Source organism: Vicugna pacos, chromosome 24 (genome assembly GCF_048564905.1).
Source record: "Vicugna pacos chromosome 24, VicPac4, whole genome shotgun sequence".
NCBI classification, from domain to species: domain Eukaryota; kingdom Metazoa; phylum Chordata; class Mammalia; order Artiodactyla; family Camelidae; genus Vicugna; species Vicugna pacos.
Window position 1 is genome coordinate 18,703,675 of NC_133010.1, and position 21,458 is coordinate 18,725,132.

The following is a 21,458-nucleotide window of genomic DNA, read 5'->3' on the forward strand; positions in this document are numbered from 1 at the left end:
AGAACTGCTTATAAATTATGATCGTTTTACCTATTTAAAATACAGAAGTCGCAAGACTTAAGAACAGTGCTCTGTTCTCTGAAGTCAGCTTATAAACAACACCGAGAACATGGTCCTTGGCATCGCACGAAAAACGTAACGGCGTGGCAGGTATCAACCAACCGAGCGTTTTACCTGACGCTTCCTGTAAAGGTTCTGATTGTCGTTTACTTGCTTTCAACACTATATTATCTACCAAAGCATTGCAATATAGCTACTCACGTAGCTAAAGGGGCCTTCATGTCCTTACTTTCGCTTGCATACATCAGTGAAGAAAGCCCCTGCAGGCGGTCTCCAGGAAAACCCAGCAGGTTGATGATTTTGAGCAGGTTTGGGGGCACCATGGATATGCAAAGGTGAAAAAGGCCATATCCAAAGCTAACAGCACCTTTCAGTCTGTTTAGAGACTCCTCAGACACCCCTTCAGCCACAATGTGATTATCATTTGCAGCGTCAGAAGTCAAGGGTTCTTCTGTGAGCTTCTTCTGATACAGCTCCTGGAGGGCATTGATGTCCAAATAGCACTTATTGTAAATCTTCCAGGCTTTCCTAAGGATCCACCCACCTTTTATGTATGCTATAAAGAGAAGGGGAGAAAAACATGAAAAAACAAGCCTTTAAAGTAATTTCCCTACATTCATAATAAAGATACTGAGGAATGACCTGAAAAAACAAAATTCTTAAAAATTATCTATCATGACACTTCTTCATACAGCTTCAAGTCCCCTATTTGCAGTGTTTCCTTTTACTGCTCCACATGACCACTTGGCAAGAAGCATGTATTTTTTTGTTCACTGCTGTACTGAGCCCCTCACGGGGTAGCGAGGGCACAGTATATATAACTTTCACTGAATGAACAAATGCAGTCCTCATTCGAATCCAACTTTTCCCCATGTGTTTCGTGAAACCCTTTACCACACCCCTGAACTATAACGGTGCTTTCCTATAAAACCCAAATCTGCCCACTTTGTGTTTCCTCCCTCCTCAAAGGCAGCTTCTAAGTCTAAATTTGCTGCTATATTTATTCCCAAACACCAAGCATGACAACTTGCCAAAAAACATAGCAAGCAAAACAAAAAGGATGAATTATTATTTATTGGGTGAACAAATGGCCAGATTATTTAACAAAAAACTCGTTAGTGTTAAATGCAAAGAATGGAAAGGATCCTCAGTGCATCTCTATCCAATGCCTGTTCTAGGCGAAACCACACCTAACCAAGCTGGCTTTATCTGGTCTATGACAAGGGCTGTCCCAGCCCACGGAGCTCCGGTGAGAAGGCTGGCAAAGCAGAAGCTACTTCACACCAAGGGGTGAAGATCTGTTTTTAAAGCCACTTCCATTATTTCCCATTAGGCCAGTTTTTCTTAACAGAGCCACCTTGAGAATACGTGTCCCAGACGGGTTAGAGATGAACATGGATCCGCCCTGCTCCACATCCCAGCAGCCCCTCCTGGGCAAGCCCTCAGGTCCTGCCTCACCCTCTCCTGTGATGGGGAAGGGATGGGGGAGTCAATGCATTCGTGCTGATCTGAGTGCAGCGTCACCATGTACTTGAGGAATTTTTGTAACAAGGGTTCTCTTGTCACTACTGGAGAGCGCCTACCCGCCGTTACCAACATGGCTCTGGTACTCTGACCCCAAAGCACAACATGCACCGTCCCAGGCTTCCAGGCCCTTTACAACAGCAGGAAAAGAAGTTATTTTCAGTTTCATAAAATACGTAACATAACACAAAATCTGATTTATAGAAGTCCAACCCCTACACTGAAAGCGACTGAAGAATACGTGCGTGTGCAGGAAAGTGAACACGGCGAGGCCTCCTGCTCTCCTGTCAGAGGCCTGTTTACAAGGTCGGCCCTTGGTTGCTCTCTGGGAACTTAGATTTGGGAGGGTTCTCATCACTCCCAGAACTGGCAAGAGTGGCTTACTGTGTCTATGTGGTCTGCACACACAACGTTTTATGCTGGACACCTGCTCTCCTTCTGGAAGTCCGGATGTTGGGCATGTGCAAGGCAAGGGATGCCTACATGGTGGGTCCCCAGTAAAAACTCTGGGTGCTGAGTCACCAACGCGCTTCCCCAGTGGGCTACCCTTCACAGGTGCTGTTACAGCTCACTGTCCGGAGAACTAAGTGCATCCTACGTGGCTCCACTGGGAGAGGACCCTGGGAAGCCTGTGGCTGAGTCTCCTGGTCTTCACCCAGGTGCCTTTTCCCTTTTCTGATTCTGCTCTGTATCCTTTCACTGTGACCAATCACAGCCATGAGTACGACCACCTGCTGAGTCCTCCTTGCAAACCACTGGACCCTAAGGTGGTGCTGGGACTACCCCCAATCCATGGACTCAAAAGCTACTATTTTAATTAAATGCATCAATTTTCTGGCAAATGATGACTGTTTCTCCTATGGGATCACAATTCACAGCACGAATCCCACAAGTTCTGGGCGATGAACGTCCTGCAGTCTGAGTCCACTGAACAGATGGCTATGCGACATGGTGAAGCAGCAAGATAAATTAGTCTACAGAAGCTTCTTTGGGGGGGGGATTATTTCTATAACTTGTTATAAAAGTAATACATGTCTGAAACAATTTATTTTCATTCAGTTCAATTTAACAAGAATATCTAGTGAGCAAACATTACATTTCAGACACTGTTCTAGGAGAATCAAAGAGAAATAAGACATAGATCCTGCCTTTGAGAGGCACGACTTTTCCCCTCCCAAATGGAAGTACTGTGGGAAAAAGAAAGGTTTGAGGAAACCCTGAAACTTCTTGGTATGCTAATAAAGTGTTTAGGTTAATCCAATACGCCAGTAAGAAAGATGCCTCTCACTTATGATCCCAAAAGCCAAAGACTGAATAGAAAAACAGAAATAGAAAGGAAACTAAAATATGTATTCCTGGGAACACACAAGCCATTGGATCTAATTAAAAAGAAATAATTGGCTACAGAAAAAAATAGAAAATAAAAAGAGAAAAAGAAAATCTGCAAAACTCTAAAAACATAATCAGCTATTATGTTCCTATCATGTGCCTATGACTATGCTTGGCACCTGAGAGAGACAAACGAACTGTAAGACACAAATCTCAGCCTTCAAAGGCCAATAAAATTACAAAATAAAACAAATGAAAAAAATTAGGGTGTGACATAAGACTCCATATGTATATGTTTATATGCTCCATTGGGTCATACATAAAAAAGTGAAAACAATGTTGAGATTATGAGTGAACTGTCCTTTTTTGTTTCCTTTTTGTCATGAAGTTATTTTCCACGCAATAAACGCATAAATTTAAAAGTGCAAAATAAGTACTGCAGGATTTCAGCGGAAAACTTTACTCCCTCCTGTCCCCACGCCAAGCTGGAAATTTAGAGGAAAAATTGAACTCCGTTTTATCTTGTATTTTCCAGGCTACTGTCCCTTTACTGAGGAAGCATTTAGGGAAGGGCAGCATTCCAGAAGCGCGAGTATGAAGGAGCAGATGGACAAGCTGTTCAGTGGCCGAGTGAAACAGGGGACACCCTGGGCCAAGCCGGCACAGGGATGACGCACTCAGATGACAGAGGCCCCTGATGCCCAGCCAAGGGAGGGAGGCCTGCAGGGACTCCCTCAGGCTGGGGTAAGGGGACTAGTGTTAAGGCATCAAATCATGGTAATCCAGGTCCCAGGCAGAGTCAGTTATGGATACGGATGGCAGCAATAGAAGAAAACATAAAAATCCATCAGTGCTGACCACTTGGAATTCAGTTAAAGAAGAAGAAAAAAAAAGCAACAGGGTAAAAACTCGTTTTTATAGAATAAAAATAAAAGTAATTCAACACCTTTAATTTCTTGCCTAAGACAGGAGCTTAGGTGCTAATGTTCATTTCAAAAGCACATGTTCGAGCCCATAGCAACAAGCACTAAAGCCCCGAGCTGGAGCCGGGTTAACAGAGCTCAAAGTTTTGACCAAGTCAAAGGCAAGAAAATGAGATCTGGGCAAACGAAGTTAGCATGTAGACAGAGATTTTGTCTCTACCACTATTTTAAGTTTAGCTCTGCATGGAAACAGGCCCCCAGGACTCGCCCTGCTCCCTGTCCCAAGGACTGTGACCGAAACACCGGAGCCCAGCCAGGCCCTGGCGGGAGGAACAAAGGCCGAGTGAGGACCCACGACGGAAGCTCAGCTCCTGCAGAAAAGAGGCTTGGTCCGCTGACGGACAGCAGCTCGGCCGGTGAGCAAGCAGGGCGAGCAGGTGAGCACGGGGCCCTTCAATCTGCACAGCCTCCTCTGAAAGGGCAAACACAAATCATCCAGCCAGCGTGACTGTCCCGATGGAGGACGGCACAGAGAGCGGAAAACCTCAGACCGTGCGCCCTCCCCTGTGAGGGCCAGCCTCCATCAGCTGGAGGTGCAGGAGAGACAGGAAACCCTGCCCCCACGACAGGGGGTGGGGGCACTCCCTCCCTGGAAAGGGCAAAGGTTGTCTAGAAAATGAAAATATCAAGTTACACTAAACGGACCCTGGGATACATTTTGTAGTTTTTTTTGTTTTGTTTTGTTTTTTAAGTGGAGATTGTTTCTGGTGAGAGGTCCGACCATAGCACTCTCTGTTCACTGGTCCTGGATGACGCTGAGTAACCACTTAATGGAAGGTATATGTTCAGCTTTGCCTTTCTTGTGATCCAAATAAAAGACTTTGGAAGAAAAAAAGATGATTTAGTGTTTACTTGTCAGCCCACCTCCTCATTATCATCTTTACCCCTGGTCAACAGATTTCTAATAGACTCACTTCTCCAACCCCTAACTATTCTTGGAGTTTCTTGGGGCTCAAAATCATGCATCTCATTCCCAAATGCCATCATCCTTCCTCCATCCCTCCCTTTAATTCATATTATACGCCCATCACGTATGAGGCAAAGGGACCCTTAGCAAGTGCCAGGGACACAGAGAAGGAAACAGACTTCTACTCTTTATAATCCTGCTCAGGGACCGGGGATCCTTGACTTTCCCAGCAGAGCTTAGGAATCACTCGTTCCCTGTGCAGCCTCTCTGACTAACTCATATATCTACTGGTTAAAGTATCGCCCTGAATTATTTATTTAGTCCTTTTTCTCACCTGCTAAACCATCAGTGCCCTGAGGCAAGAGCTACATCCCATTCATCTCTAGACCATTAGCATTTATCATCTCACACCATCTGACACATAGTAAGTGCTCAGTAAATGTGGAGGGAAAGACAGCAGGCAGACACAGTCCCAGCCCTCCAGAAGTTTCCATCTATTACTGTAGGCAGACGTGGAAATACAGGTGTGGACTGTGATGTGATGAAAGCTCTAACTGGCTACGTACCGGGTACAAGCAGAGCCAAAGGCCAGATGATGGAGCAGAGAGAGCAGGCAATGAAGGAGGGAGGCCGGGCTGCACCTGGAGACTCACGAGAGCAAGAGAAGGTTGGGGTGCTCCCGACGGCATGGGCGGCACACACAAGGGCTGCAGGCAACCGGGGATTCAGAGGGCGGCAAGCAGCCCTGCTGAGCTAGAGGCGGCTGGGGAGGGGGCAGGTCCTTCCATGGCACCTGAGGAAGAAAGCTGGATTCCAGCTTGCAGGTGATGCTGCAGAACCGCCAAGTGTCTGAAGCACAGGCGGGCATGTGTTAGAGAGCGCGCTCCGATGGCATCAATGGCATTGCAGAGAATCAATTGGAGCAGCGTGCGAGTCAGCAGCAGGATGTTCTACTCTTCCAGAGGCGAATTCCACAGGACAGAAGGAGCAAGGGGCATGGGGGCTGAGGGAGAAGGCCCTGAGAAAGCAGGAGTTCTGGGCCATCTGGATGCATGAGCCACCACTCTCCAAACTAAGGTGATAGGAAAATGGTGTGAGTGCTGGAGATTCAGGTATGAAATAAGAAATTCACGGCTCATGTCCTGGTTCTGTCATCACTAACAAGCTGTATAAACTGTTCAACCTCAAATCATTCAGCCTCAACTGGCTCACCAGTGAAAACAAGGAAAACCACTTCATTTGAGAAAAATTTATGGAGCACATATTATGCCAAGAAGAGTAAGGCAGGGGGCCGATTTTCAAGTCCGAAAGGAGATAAAGGAAACATAATAAAACAAGGTGGCAAGAGCCATAAAATCAGTTTTAAAAATGAATTCTTTTTGTTACAAAACTAATTAATATGTGCTCACTGCAAAAAAAAAAAAAGCCTTTGGATTAGAGTAAATTAAAAAGCAGTACAGGAAAATGGAGAGAGATGATGGGCGCAACTCATTAGGGATGTTCAAGGAGATAAAGCACAAGGGCTCTTTTGAAAGTATGAAACATAAACACAGCCAGGGGCTCAGTCCTCCCTGAGCTCGGGTGAGTCTGAGCACCCCCTCCCCCGCCCCACTTCTGTGCCACCTGATTGAGGAGTGGTAGGAGCCCCTATAACAAACATGTCCAAGAAGGAGTTTTTCTAAGAAAATTATTCATCAGGGAAGTTTAAGAAATGGATCCCAACAAAGAGGAGATTTTTCAGAGTTTAATAACCCAGTGGGTTTCTGAAAAGCAAATGAAGCACATTTTTGGTTGTTTCTTTGAAAAATTACTGAGCTATTCATAAAGCAAATGACCACCACGTGAGTTTATTAGAATCTGAGGTTTTCAGTCTGTCAGTTTCCTTTCAATATCACTACTAGGTTCAGTAAATTATACAGCATCAGGAAAAAACCAAGAGTGCTATGAAAAATCTACAACAAACTGGGTTAAATAATTTAAATAATTGATTAATATCAACCTTTTAGGAGAAAGGGAGAAGGTCATGAAGATATCTGTGAAAGAAATACAGTTTATGGATAAAACAAAATTAGCAAAGAACACCTGAATATCCCAAGAGGAACTGGTTAAATAAACTGGGGGCACATTCACATGACAAACTAATATGCTTTTAAAATTATATTTTGAAACTCTGAGTTATAGGAAAAATACATGAAATATAATCTAAGAGGGAAAGTAGGATACAAAATACCACAGATTGAATTTTTTTAAGAAACATAGAGAAACATAAAAACAGAACATTAGCCATAGTGATTTTCTCGGGGAGCATAATGGTGAAAGGCTGGCAGGTACGACTCTGCAGAACTTGGGGGACATAAGGGAAGGGCAGGGAAAAAAAGGATTGGTTTATTGGCTTATCTAATTGAAAATAAAACTTTAAAACCCTTAAAAAAAGGGGGGGGGATTTTCTCCAAGTGGTAAGAACACAAATGACTTGCTTTTTAAATTTTTATATTTTCCAAATTTTCTATAACATTTAGTCATTTTACAATCAGAGTGATTTTAAAAGTAAGAGTACTAACTGGTGATTCTGAATTTCACAAGGGCAAGGACCACTGTCTACACACGCTCACGTAACACGGTGCTCGGCGTTGGGTGTGCTCTGTTGTTATCTGCTGAATGGACCAGTGAATGAACACGTGAAAGACGGATTAACACAAGGAACTCCCAGATACCCTTCACCCTGATTCCCCAGACATTTTTACTACGTTTGATTCATCTGTTTCTCTCAATCGGTATTTTCTTAATGGCTAAAATTAGGTCCTTAGAAAAGTCCTTGAGTCTCAGGAAAAAAGTTCTCCAACGTCACAGAAGACATCAGAGCTTCTGTCTCGACCAAAGAGGCCCAGATCTATTCACTGCTCTCTTACATACATGTGAGTGTGGAGCACCAAATGGGCAATTTCACATCATGATATTACAGCAAATTCACATTCAAATTCACATGAGCTTTGAGCCCTCAACCACATAAGTTAGTTACTGGGAGAGTCCTGAGATAAGGATTAAAGAGAAAAAAATGGATCAAAAAGAAAAGGCCACAGTACAATCATAAAACACAGAAAAATATAATTTGCAGGAAGTCCAAATTTTGGAGGTCATAAGAAAAGGTACATTCTACTTTTGACTTGGGCCAAACAGAAACAAAGCATCCTCAAGTCTGAGTGGAGAGAGAGAGAGAAGAAAGCAAAGGGAGGGGAAACGTGGCTTCCAGCCGTCTAGAAAGAAAAGTGTATACTGTGACTTGGCAACATACCCTCCCTTCTTCATTTAAGGTTTGGAAGAAAATGCTTTTCTCATTGTGAATTCCAGTTGATTTCCTTTTTGAATTTTCATTTTTTTCAAGTAAATCCTATCTACCAAAGAGGCAGGTTTCTGCCATCATAATCAGACATAAAATCATGTAAGTGAAGTGCCGAAGTTAACCTCATGGCGAGTTCTGAGGCCCTCAGTCCAAGTCTATTATCACTTGAGATATTAAAGCTACAAAATCCTGGAAAACATCTGTCTTGGGCAAATGAAGTAAGAAATTAGTTTATACTCCTCACTAAGGGTTGTTAAAGCACAGGTCATTCAAGTATATTACGAAATCTTTAGTACAGGCTCAGGCCTTCAATGACAACTTTCTGAAAAACTTACATTGAAACTCATTCTGTTTCACTTTTAAGGATCATTACCCCAACTTGATTCCCACTAAGAAAAAAAATCTAAGGCACTGGTCATGTCTCTAAGCATGACAGAGTATCTGGAGACAAGGGGATGAAACACGGATTTCGGTATGAAAAACTACACCGCTAAACACACATTGAGCCCTTGTGGTTTCAATTTCTCAAGCAATAAATCAGGACCACACCCCCAAAGAGGTGCCACATGTTTTCAAAGACTGAAATACGAGGCGTCCTAAAAAAAAGAGTATTACCAATTACGTCCACAGAACAGGAAAGCCTTGGAAAACAATGGCGCGGCCTACCTGACAACTCCTGTTTCACAAAGGAGAGCACAGCCAGGTAAACCTGACAGTCGGCTATGATTATCTGCCTCTGGAGCCGATCGACCATAGAGAGGGTGGATTTTCGGACGTCAACCTGTTTGGTGGGAAGAAAGCACACACCACAAATCACTCCCAAGAACAAGACTCCTTCCAAACAACGATTACTTTACTGTGCAAAATAATGTCGCAAGGGAATTGTGACACACGGCAGTCACTGAAAGCCAAGGCCAAGCTTAGCCCGTGAGCCTGGTCGTTCCACACAGTCCCACCAAGGCGAGCTTTGTTCTGGTCATGCTGTGCTGCTGAAGAGCTCGGTAACTCAGAGACAAATATTCTAAATGATAAAAACGGAGTTTATGAAAACCTGTACAGAACTTCAGCATTTTATCATTTTTTTTAAACTGTGAAAGTTCTTACTTATCCCCCCCCCAAAAAGAAAATCACTGAAGGTACAAAACACTGTCCCAGGATAAATAACCTGAAAAGCCACCACGAGCCATCTGCCTTCCTAATACGGTAGGCATATCTATACACGTGGTATCAGGCAGGACTGACAGTAAGGTTCATTCCTTTGGTGCATGCAACTGAGATGTGAGGGCTGGAACTGATTACCTATTAGTTAAGGAGAAAATACTCTAAATTAAAAATGAGCTTTGAAGGGGGAGGGTATAGCTCAAGTGGTAGAGTGTATGCTTAGCATGCACAAGGATATGGGTTCAATTCCCAGCAGCATCTCTAAAAATAAACCTAATTTACCTCTTCCCACCCCACCCCCAAAATTAGCTTTGAACAAATCACAAGTTGAGCTCGAAATCTGAGTCACAACCTCCAAGGTGACTACCCATAAAAAAATAAGCAAAAAGTAAAACCAAAAAAAATTTTTGACTTTTTCTAAGATGTTGGACTTTCTCATAAAGAATGTCTCTATGTGATGAAAAATCACTCTGAAATAGAACAGTGCATTTTTTTTAAGTATAGTTGATTTACAATGTTGTGTTAGTTTTTAGGAGTGCAGTAAAGTGATTCAGTTATACATACGTATATTCTTTTTCAGATTCTTTTCCATTATAGGTGGTTATAAGATACTGAATATAGTTCCCTGTCCTATAGAGTGGGACCTTGTTGTTTATCTATTCTATTTATAGTAGCTTGTATCTGCTAATCCCAAAATCTTAATTTATCCCTACCCCACTCCCCTTTCCCCTGTCATAACCATAAGTTTGTTTTCAAAGTCAGAGTCTATTTCCTTTCTATAAATAAGTTCATTTGTATCATTTTTTTTTAGGTTCCACATATAAGTGATATCATGTGATATTTGTCTTTCTCCATCTTACTTCACTAAATATAATCTCTAGGGACCATCCATGTTGCTTTTATTCATGGCTGAGTAGTATTCCGTTTATACATACATATGTGTGTGTGTCTGTGTGTATGTACATATATACCACACCACAAATTCCTTATCCACTCATCTGTTGATGGACATTTAGATTGCTTCCGTGTCTTAGCTATGGTAAATAGTACTGCTAAGAACATTGGGGTGCAAGTGTCTTTTCATATTAGGAGTTTTCTCTGTATAAATGCCCAGGAGTGGGATTGCTGGATCACATGGTAACTCTATTTTTAGTTTTTTAAGGAACCTCCATACTAGAACAGTATACTCTTAATACAAAGTAAACTTGAACAAAATAGCTTTCATGTGCTTTCACAATGATATAAGAAATTACAGGATTTTTGCAAATATAACAATAGTTCACCCAGTATACATGAGAAAATGGTGTCCCTTTTTTCTAGATTAGCATAATTCATCGTGGTCACTGTTGCTCCTGATCCAGTTCCAGCAGCCATCACTGTTTGCTTAAGCAAATGTCAGCGATTGATGCTTCTGTTTCTTTGCTTTTAATAACAGCTACTCTGCAAGGTTGTTGGAAGGGCTAACGAGATACTGTATGTGAAAATGCTTTTTAGATTGCAAGGACCCATTACAAACGTTAATTATTAACATAGGTGCCAGCCATGGCACTAGATACTGAGGATAGATATGTAAATAAACTTACAGTCTAATGAGGGAATGCTGATAACTGTGTAAAATGTGGTCAGTGCTCTGAAGGATAACGTACAAGGAACTATGGGAGCCTGTAGGACGCATACTAACAGGGTTTAGGGGCTCGGACAAGAGTCCTTGGGGGAAATGACATCAAGGGACAACTAAAGAAGGAATACAAACCAGGTCAAGAGGGAGAAAAATGTTCTAAGCAGAAGAAAAGTCAATGGCAAGTCAGCCACATTAAGGAGCTTGGACTTTAGTGCAATGGCAAGGGACGGGGTTCAGGGACACTGAAAATGAAACCAGCAACATGTTATCTGCACCTTTAGTGACTGTATTTTGGAGAATGATTAGATAACAGTGAGACTGGAGGGATCATGACAGTGACGGTTGTTTCAGGCAAGTGGAGATGGTGACTGGCTAAGGGAAACGGCAGTGAGGACAGAAAGATGCAGACGGATTCAGGAGATCTTCAAGAAAGAGTCAACAGGACTTGGTCACTGACTAGACGTAGGGTTTGGAGGGAGAGGAATCAAGGAACTCTGGCCCTCCTGGAGCATCAGGAGATGGTACTCTGGGCCCATCAGTGGCTTCTCATTGGCCAGCACCACAAGCAAGAGCAGAGGGGAAGCCACCTGGACTGAGAGGAAGGAGAACAAAAGACGAGTGGTTCCTGATATATATGCGACCAACAGGCTGGTCTGCCAGCTGAACATGTGACACACACGAGACCTCTGGGCACTCCAGAAACATTAGCAGTAGGGGAGGTCTCTCCAAAGCCTGGAACTCTGGCACTGAAAGGTGAAAGAAAAATCAGGGAAGTGGATTTTCATGTCACTGTGACTTTATTTGTAACCAGGGCTGGAGAGGCCTCAGGAAAGGAGGCAACCAGCTGAACTACTGAATTATGCCAAAATGCAACATATCTGAAATAACACATATGAAAGCCTCATTACCAAAGCCCTTGTCACATGGCCCACTATGGGAGAAGGGGATTTTAAGATACCAGAAGACCACGCACTGAATAGCTCTCGTGACTAAGGGGGTTCCAGTGCGACAAGAAACACACTTTATATAATCAAAAGCTGTACGCAACATCGAGTGCTTCAGCCATATTCTAAACACCAAAAAGCAAATAAACCGTGTTCCCAGTGGCACACAGTTCAAAATCTAAAGGCATAATACTTACATTCTTCTTAATTTTATTCTTGATTGTTTCAATAACTCCAGCCTCTTCACTTTCACACAGCTTTTCTGTGGTTTTTAAGTCATCACAAGCCAACTGCATTTTTTCGTCCTCAAATGTCATCATAGCATTCTACCGAGAAAGAAATAAGAATGAAGCAGTTAAGGGTCTGAATATTGAGGCCAATTTATGACAACACAACTCCAAACTAGGGAGAAAAAAACCATCTAAATGATATACTGCAAGTAAGAGAATCAGAATGCTACAGCATACCCTATTCATTAAAAAAAAACCCTATAATCTCAGTATGAAATAAGCACATATCTCTACTACAGCAGCATGAAAAAAACATGGTAACAAATGTCCTTGCACTCACTGTTCTATAATTTTTTGGTTATTCAACGCAGTAATAAAACTCTATATAATTTCCGATTGGTCCACTTAATTCAGTTTTTATAATGGTCTCAATGAAAATTACTTTCTACCCACACATGGACCCCTGGCTCCATCAAATACAGCACAAAACATCAGCTGGCAGGTGCTCTTTGAAAATTATCAGTCTTTTCAGGGACAGCAATTCCAGTCAGCTCACTTATAAGAAACTCATTTTTTATTGTCCACAGTGAAAAAATTCCACTGACAGCTTGTTTCCAAGCACCTGATCCTGGTAGATTTTCTTCAGGCCACATTTGACTATAGAGGAATGATCCTCCGCTGAAAATCTGCTACTTCCCCCAGAAGGACTGAGGTTTCTGAGGTAAACGGGCCACAGGGGCAGAGACAGGACACCGGGTTCTTGGAAGGACCTAATGAACTCATCGTAACTAACTGTCTGCTCCTTATCACGTTCAGCCTGCCCACCCCGGCCAGCATCCTGGGCCTCCTTCGTATGACTCTAACCTACTTATCCATTCTAGCCAAACCAGACCACAGCCACCTTTGGCCAAGCGTCCCCACCACATTTTCCAACCAAACCCCAACTCTGCCACAGCCTCCTCGCCCAGCCGCCACCACGCCACGCCTTCCGTGACATCTTCCTCACCGCCTCTCTTGTCACGTGGGTACTCATTACAACCCCCACCCAGAACCACTTTCCTTAAGATCTGGAACTACGTTTTCTTGCAAAGAGTAGGCCTTAAAAAGCGTAATAAAAATGTTGTTACATTGCCTGGCAGTAAGAATAAATAAGTAGCTTGAATGAAAGTCCCTGCTGCCAGAAGCTGGCTGTGACTGGGTTCCGTCAGGCTGCGTCCAGCGTGCCCATTTGCTGAGATCTTTCTAAACCTGGAATCTAAGTGCCTTCTCCATTTTACTTCTCTCAGTCTCTCCTTGTGATTTTTGTTGTTGTTGCTGCTGCTATGTAATTCTATGACAGTTTTTTCTTTAATCATGTCTGAAAGTAGTTTGTGTGATAAACGTTTCTGAAAAATAAAAGCATCCAATTTTCTTCATTGCCCAATTTATTTTAAAAACTAACTGCAACTTACTCCCTCAATTCCTAAATATTAATATTTGAAAATGTATACAGTAACTGACAAACTTTAGCTCTGCTGATTTAACTGGTTTTTCAGTCCACATTTACTCAGCAATGTTAGAGCGGACCTTTATTATCCAAAGTCTTTCATTCCCAACTCTAACGCAGTTTTAATTTTTGGAAAGGTCTTTTGATTATATGTTTATTTTAAAAAGGATTTTGGCTGGGAAAATAATACTCCAGAAGTAACACATAAGCATTTTATGTTTAAACTTAGGGAAGGATATCTCATAGTGTTAAGAGGCAACCATTTGATTTGTTTTTAACTGTAAAAGATCTTCCTCAATAGTGTATAAAGCCAGTAACCACTAAAAGACACATTATGTATTTGTTTTCTTCCCACCAAAACCCCTTCCCACATGAACTTACCAAAAAACTGACAAAGCTGGCTCCAAAACTCATTAATGGGCTATGATTTCTGTTAAGAAAACAAAATAAAATTATTTTTATTGTAAAACTTTATTTTTAAAAAATTTGCTATGCCAGGATACTGTATATTCCTAATAATTGGTCAGAAGTTGTTAAGGTCTTCAAGTTGATTAAATTACCCTAAGTAAAAAGTAAAAGAGGCAAGGAAGTTCACAGGTCTGTCTACCAGGATAAAGTCTGCCCCCAAGTCTTCCAAGCAAGGAGCAGAAAGTCATATTGTAATAGACACTGCCTTAGTAAACCTATCCGACATCTGCAGATACATGGCCAAAGGAGGACGATTAATACTCATTTTTAAAATGCAAAACATGTTCAAAACTTCATACACATAAAACAAGTATTATTTTTAGAGTAAAGGATTTTACCACTAAGCCAGACCTTGCAAACTCACTTATTCCATCCAAAAGACTTTAAGAATGCCTCCCTCAAGTCAGTCATCCCCCACTGTAATAGTCATTATCCAATTTTATATGTAAGCCAAATATGAAGCCAAATGAAACTGATACCAATTCAACTTAAAGAATATAAGAAAATAAACGTTCTGCTTCAAATTCACAACCAATACAAAAATCCAAATCCTCGTAAATTGCAGCAAAGGGAAAGCAAGTTAGAACTGCCTCCTAAAAATAATTTTACTGTTTTTGTCATTGTGTAAATAATACACTGCTTTTGCTTTTTTTTTTTATAATGACCATGTATTTAGTCAGTCCTTTACTGGAAATTGAGGTTACGTCCCAAGAGAACGTGTGTGTTTGGTGGGGGTGTGCATGGGAGGGACAGCGGGCACACACACACACACACCCAATGCTCAGATGCTCATGAACTTTCCTCTTTGAGGGCGGGGTATGTTGTGGGCAGGGATCAGTAAACTCAATTTATTTGAAATGTTAACCCTATGCCACAATTTTTTCTTCCACCTACTTGGCACCTACTCACATGCTACAGCAAAGAAGAGTTTGTTTACCCCCGAACCTACAAGAATCAGGGAGGTCAAGTCCCTCGGGAAGAACCCGCAGCAGCACTCACCCCCCACAGCCAGCTCCACCAGCGCCCCCCAGCGCGCACTGCGCAGGCTCCCACCTCCCTGCACTCGCGCCGGGACAGTCGCTGTTTCCCACTCCGCGGCTCCACACGGACGTGCCTTCCCAGGCTCCCAGCCCACAACGTGATCGCTTGGTTTGCCAGCAGGGTCCCCACTAGAATGCTCTTTCCTGCTTCTTATCCCTCATCATCCTGCCTTACACACAGCAGGCATCCAGCAAATACAAATCTGTGAAGGAATGAAAGACAGAACTCTGCCTTTCCCGAACAGACATATCTCAGTCAAGAGCTGATCAGCGTGGCTTCCCCGTCTCTGCTCTTTCCGCGCTTCCTCTGTCCTTCTGGGAGATGAAAGAGGCTGAACTGAGGGCCCAGTGTTGCTACCTTTGCTTCTTGTTTCTGACTAAAATTAGATTCCGGAGAGCCAAGGCTATGAATGATTCATGGTGCCCTGGCCTGGCCATTTGGACTTCACGTACCATCTTTTCATCTAAGCGAAAAATCAGCGCAATGGAAACATCTTTCCCTCCTTGAAACATTGTCTCTAGAAACCCCATGCACCTGGGAGCATGAGGCGCTCAGTAACGACCTGATTGAGAAGCAGGTGTATGCTGCGCTCTTTACCTGGGGTTTTAAAGGCTTAATCTAACAATGTTCACTTGTTTCATCCACTTGATTGTTTTTTTTAACTCAACATGATTCAGGTAATCCTATATGAATTTATCTCATCTAAGTCAATTTTGGCCCACCCATGTGTTTCCACACAAAACTTACTCAATTAGGAGATTTGGAAATGTTCCTAAAGAGGACAAGGGTCAGTCGTCCAACACTGATGCCAGAGGGCAAGGAAGAGCTCCTAGCTCCTCTCCGTGTGCTCACACACGAGGAACCAACAAGCAACGACCAACACGGGAGGCGAGTGAGGCACCGTGGAAAGGCCAGGCAGAAAGGCAAGCATTAGAACCAAAACACAAACCTTCCTAAATACCAGAAGATACATAACAAAAGAGGCAGGGGCAAGTGAAACAGACCACACGATGAAAAACCTCACATTTAAAAGAAGGGAGGTGGGGGGAGATTATAGCTCAGTCATAGACTGCATGCTTGGCACGCACGAGGTCCTGGGTTATCTTCTCTTAAACTCAAAAAATCCCGGGGGGGGGGGCGGGGGCGGGGTGTGGGGGGGTGTGTGTCTGTGTGTGTAAATATTTAGAATGACTAAATCAAATCTGAAGAAGGCCAACCAAGTTGGAGACCTACATTACCTGGCATCGAACAATTAAAATTAAGAATTTCTGGTCACTCCTAAGAGATTGAAAAAGGCAAATACACATATCCAACAAAGAGCTCACCTTGAGAATACATAAAGAACTCCCATGAATGAGTGAAAAATGACTGGCAACCCAGTTTCAGATACCCCTATACTCTCAGATTGGCCGTACTTATAAGGACTGGTAATACCACGTGTTAGTGAGGATGTGGAGTAACTGGAACTCAAACACTGCTCTGCAGTATCTACCAAAGCTATACGTCTGCTCTACTAAAACTCATCTACATGCCTGATCGACTAAGCAATGCCTGTCTATGACTCAGTAACTTCTTTCTTAGTTACATATATACATAGAATAGAATTGAATTATGCTCCCAAAAGATATGTATGGTATGTTAACAGTGTAATAGGGTAGAACAAATCTGACTCCATACTGGACCTGTTTCTTTTATTCTAAACCTTTGTGTTCTATTGCTTTTGCTACAAAGAACCTTGCCTATAGCCTGAAATATACAAGACAGCCCAATTCTCAAGGCTCTGACCTTTAAAAGTGTAACACTTCCCCGTTCATTCATAAGAAGATTAAAAAGTTGCAGAACAGAGAATAACATTTGTTTTGCTCCAGGTTTACAGGAACATCATGGCCTGGCCTATGTGGACAGCTGCAAGAAAAAAGGATTCAGACACCAAGAAGTTTCCAACAACCAACCACAGCCCCTCCCCTTTTAGTTTAAAAGCCTGAATTCTAACTAGGGTAAGATGGTTCTTTGGGACTCCTGTCCACTATCTCCTTAGTCTGCTGGCTTTCCAAATAAAGTTGCTACTCCTGGCCCCAACAGCTTATCTCTCAATTTACTGGCCTGTCACGTGGCAAGCAGTATGAGCCTGGGCTCGGTAATAAGCATTCTTCATAGTGGCCTCAAACTGGGAACAATTCAAACGTCCATCAACAGTAGAACAGATCAAATAGCAGAATATTCATTCAACGGAATAGTTCACTGCTATGAGAAAAAAAACTACTGCTAAATGCAAAAACATGAGTTAATCTCATAGGTGTAATGTTGAATGAAAGACATCAGACACAAGAGAGTATATACTGAATGACTCCATTTATATGAAGTTCAAAACCACTGTTCTGACCTCTAATGATGACAGAGTTCAGAACAGTGATGCCTTTCAAGGGATTCTGACTGAGGAGCTGGAGAGAGGATGCTGGATTGCTGGAAATATCCTTTAATGTGATCTGGATCTGAGTAGTTACAATGTGATATTTATATATGTGTACCTTCTTTATTGTATGTAAAGTTTTCTTTATGAAAAAGAAAAAAGGAAAAAAAGAAAACAAATGATCATTGATGGGTATTTGATTCTATTAGTGAATCAGTATTAGTCGTTTAAGAGAATTAGTTGTTTTTTTGTTTTAGGTACAGCAATGGTATAACAGCCACATTTTAAGGACTATTTTTTGGAGGTGTATATGAAAGTATTTACAGATGAAATGACTGAGATTTCAAAAATAAGTTGAGATTAGAGGATTAAGCAGGAAAACTGTTGAAAATACAAAGAAGCAATCAATGGATGGTCTATTTATAAATTTATGAACATTGCCATGGAAATTTAAAAAACAAAGTTTCTCCAGCACATTAAAAATTGGACTGATGAAGATTTTGTTTCCTAAAACATAGTGGGAGGGAATACATACATGTGATTCTCAAAGGAATACTTTTCCACTGAATAAATGAGCATATTACAAGACAGTCTCTAACTAAGTATACTTCTTTAAATGTAATTTTATGTCCCAAACACAGTGACAAATGGCTAGTTTTTTAAGCCTTTCTTTGATTTTTCTGAAAATGTTCTACACATTCATATAGTGTAGAATTCTTAGAAGAATTCTCCAAAACAACTTTTCTCGCCTTCAAATGTGTGGGGAGATTGGACTCTGTGTATTACCAGGGAATTCCAGGGCCATCTGGACCTAGTCATCCCAGAGCAGTCACCTCATCTCACTATATCCCTGAGATCTCAAAGCTGAGGACTGAATAAATAATCACATAAACTCACCCCACCACCCAGCTGCTCTTAAAAGGGCTGTGCCTTTGCTGTGACCTATGCTGTTTTAAAAATCACAGTCCCAGAGGACCGCAGGAGTCAACTTCATAGAATTACCAATCAAGACATCACTGAATGCTTCTCTAAACGCCTTGCACCATTCCTTAAGAATACAACTTTGGCTTAAAGGACAAGTGATAATCTCTGCTCCACCCAGTATCTCCAAAAAATGGGCTCTAAGAGGACAAAATTCTTTCTGAAAGTCATGTAAAATAGTGCCAACAGAAGAAAAAAGCTAAGTTCATGAAGCCACTCACTGCAACATTATCCAGAATAGGGAAAGCCTGGGTTTAAAGAAAAACCTGTCTACAGAGAGGAAAGGCTTCAAGACGATGGATTTGGCAACGGTTTCTTTGCTATGACACCAAAGCACAGGCAACAAAAAAGTAAAAACAGATAAACTGGACGACATCCAAATAAAACACTTCTGTGCAAGAGACAATCAACAAAGTGAAAAGGCACCTTATGGAATAGGAGAAAATATCTGCAAATCATATGTGACAAAGGGTTAATGTCCAGACTATATAAGGAACTCCCATGACTCAACAAAAAACCAAACAACCCGGTTGAAAAGTGGGTAAAAGACATGAAAAGACATTTCTTCAAAGATGATACACAAGTGGCTAAAAAGCACATGAAAAGAGGCTGAACATCACTAATCATTTTGGAAATGCTAAATCAAAACCACAATGAGATACTGCCTCATACACATGAGCATGGATACTATTGAAATAACAGAAAATAGCAAGTGTTGGCAAGGATGTGGAGAAACTAGAACCCCTGGGCATGGTTGGTGGGAATGTAAAATGATGCGGCCACTATGGAAATCAGTATGATGGCTCCACAAAAAAATCATAAGTAGAGTTACCATATGACCCAGCAATTCCAAATACCCCCCAAAAACTGAAATCAGGAACTCAAACAGATATTTGTACAGCATTATTCACAATAACCAAAAGGTGGAAGCAACCCAAGTGTCCATCAATGGATGTACCAATAAACAAAATGTTATGCATATATACAAAGGAATAGTATTCAGCCTTTAAAAAGGAAGGAAATCCTAAAACATGGATGAAACTTGAAACATTACATTAAATGAAATAAGCCAGTCACAAGACCAGTACTGTATGATTCTGCTTCTGAGGTTCGTAGAGCAGTTGAATTCAGAAACAGGAAGTAGAAGGGTGTTTGCCGGGGGTTGCGGGGAGGAGGGAAGGTAGAGCCATTTAAGGGGTACAGAGGTTTAGTTTTACAAGATAAAAAGAGTTCTGGAGGGGGAGGGTATAGCTCAAGTGGTAGAGTGCATGCTTAGTGTGCCCAAAGTCCTGGGTTCAATCCCCGGTATCTCCTCTAAGAACGAATAAGACTAATTTATCTCTGCCTCCCCCCAAAAAAACTAAAAAACAATTTTTAAGAGATCTGGAGATGCAGTGCACAACCATGTGCGTCTACTTCCCCTACTGACCTATATACTCTTAACAATGGTTAAGATGGTAAACTTTAGCGGGGAGGAGGGTGGGAAGGGACAGACTGGGAGTTCGAAATTTGTAGATACCGACAAGTATATATAGCATAGATAAACAAGATTACACTGTATAGCACAGGGAAATATACACAAGATCTTGTGGTAGCTCACAGTGAAAAAAGAATGTGACAATGAATGTATGTATGTTCATGTATAACTGAAAAATTGTGCTCTGCACTGGAAATTGACAGCATTATAAACTGACTATAACTCAATAAAATAAAATTTAAAAATAAAAATAAAGATGGTAAACTTTATATCGTGTATACTTAACCACAATTAAAAATTATCTGAACATGGGGGGAGAAGTCTGCAATAGGATAAATGCCTCATAAAATAACCACATGGACTATTATGACCTAGAAAAATGCCTGACAGCATCTACTGTGAAAACAAAAGTTGTGGCTACATTATGTTCCAGTATGTACAGACAAGAAAAAACGAATACTTGTTTTAAGGGGCAGTATGATTAAAGGTGATGTTGTCAATGATAAGGAGTGTATGTAAGGGGACAAACAGTCACGACTTAAGCTGCACAAATCATCATCTCTGCTTCCATAATGTCACCAAAGACATTCTCTCTATAGTCAGACAACTTTCAGACAGAAAAGTACATCATTTAAGTCAATTTACTTGTTCTAAATACTCCCCGTGATTCAGTTGTTGCTTTGAAACAATTTCTCAACAGAACACATCATCCAGGCAACCTAACAGCATAATGGGGTGATTCAATAGCAAAAAAGCCAAAGCCTGCTTATGTGGAAGTGAGTTGTTCACTGAGTGACAAGCTGAGCCTAGCTGTGCCCAGCTGGGGCCCAGAGCACCAATAACGAAATGCCCCAAAAGAAGGAAAGAGAGACAATCAAGCTGAGGTTACTCTCCAGTCTGATTGTTTTCGAAAAACAAATGCAAACAATTTGGGCATTGCTGTCTATATTATCTAAATAAGATTTTAAAGGCATCCTTTTCAAAAATTGAAAAAAAAAAAAGAGGAGGCCAGTAGGACAAAGAGAACCACACATTTTCTTGCTATCTGAACTAATTACCTCATTTAAATTTTATATAGTGAAATCTTCCTTCTACCTAGCTGACTCCTCCCCGCTCTGCTAAGAAAAAATGATAAACTTTGCAACAGTTTCATGGAAGCGGAGTTAAAAACTAAAACATGCCAAAGTCAGTACTAACTAGATTAAGCCTTGAAATGTTTACATTTCAGGGGATACCGATCACCTGAACGCAGACCTCAATTAAACTGCAACTTGTGGTTCCTGAGCAACTGGCTCAACTTTCACTACTCTGTTTTTCAAGTTCTCTGAGTACTATGGTGCTATCCATAAGATTAACTTGATTCCTGTGCAATGAATTGTTTTCCAAATACACTGATCTTACTTTTTAAACACCACTCAGATGAGAAACTATCCCGGTGAGCTACTTGAAAGATGCTGCAGCAATAATACAGAAGAGGATGTCTGGCCTGCCCGTGC

The 21,458-nt window shown here is 41.6% G+C and overlaps 1 protein-coding gene across 1 annotated transcript in view; it reads right to left on the reverse strand.

The window, feature by feature from the left end:
• TTC39C (tetratricopeptide repeat domain 39C) overlaps nt 1-21,458 on the reverse strand; it is an 83,065-nt gene that overhangs the window by 32,124 nt on the left and 29,483 nt on the right. Inside the window, exons 2-5 of the mRNA XM_072949098.1 lie at nt 13,967-14,015; nt 12,067-12,195; nt 8,810-8,924; nt 262-616 (exon numbers count right to left, since the gene is read on the reverse strand). Coding sequence (XP_072805199.1) covers nt 262-616; nt 8,810-8,924; nt 12,067-12,195; nt 13,967-14,015 — 648 coding nt within the window. The remainder of the gene's footprint in view (nt 1-261; nt 617-8,809; nt 8,925-12,066; nt 12,196-13,966; nt 14,016-21,458) is intronic.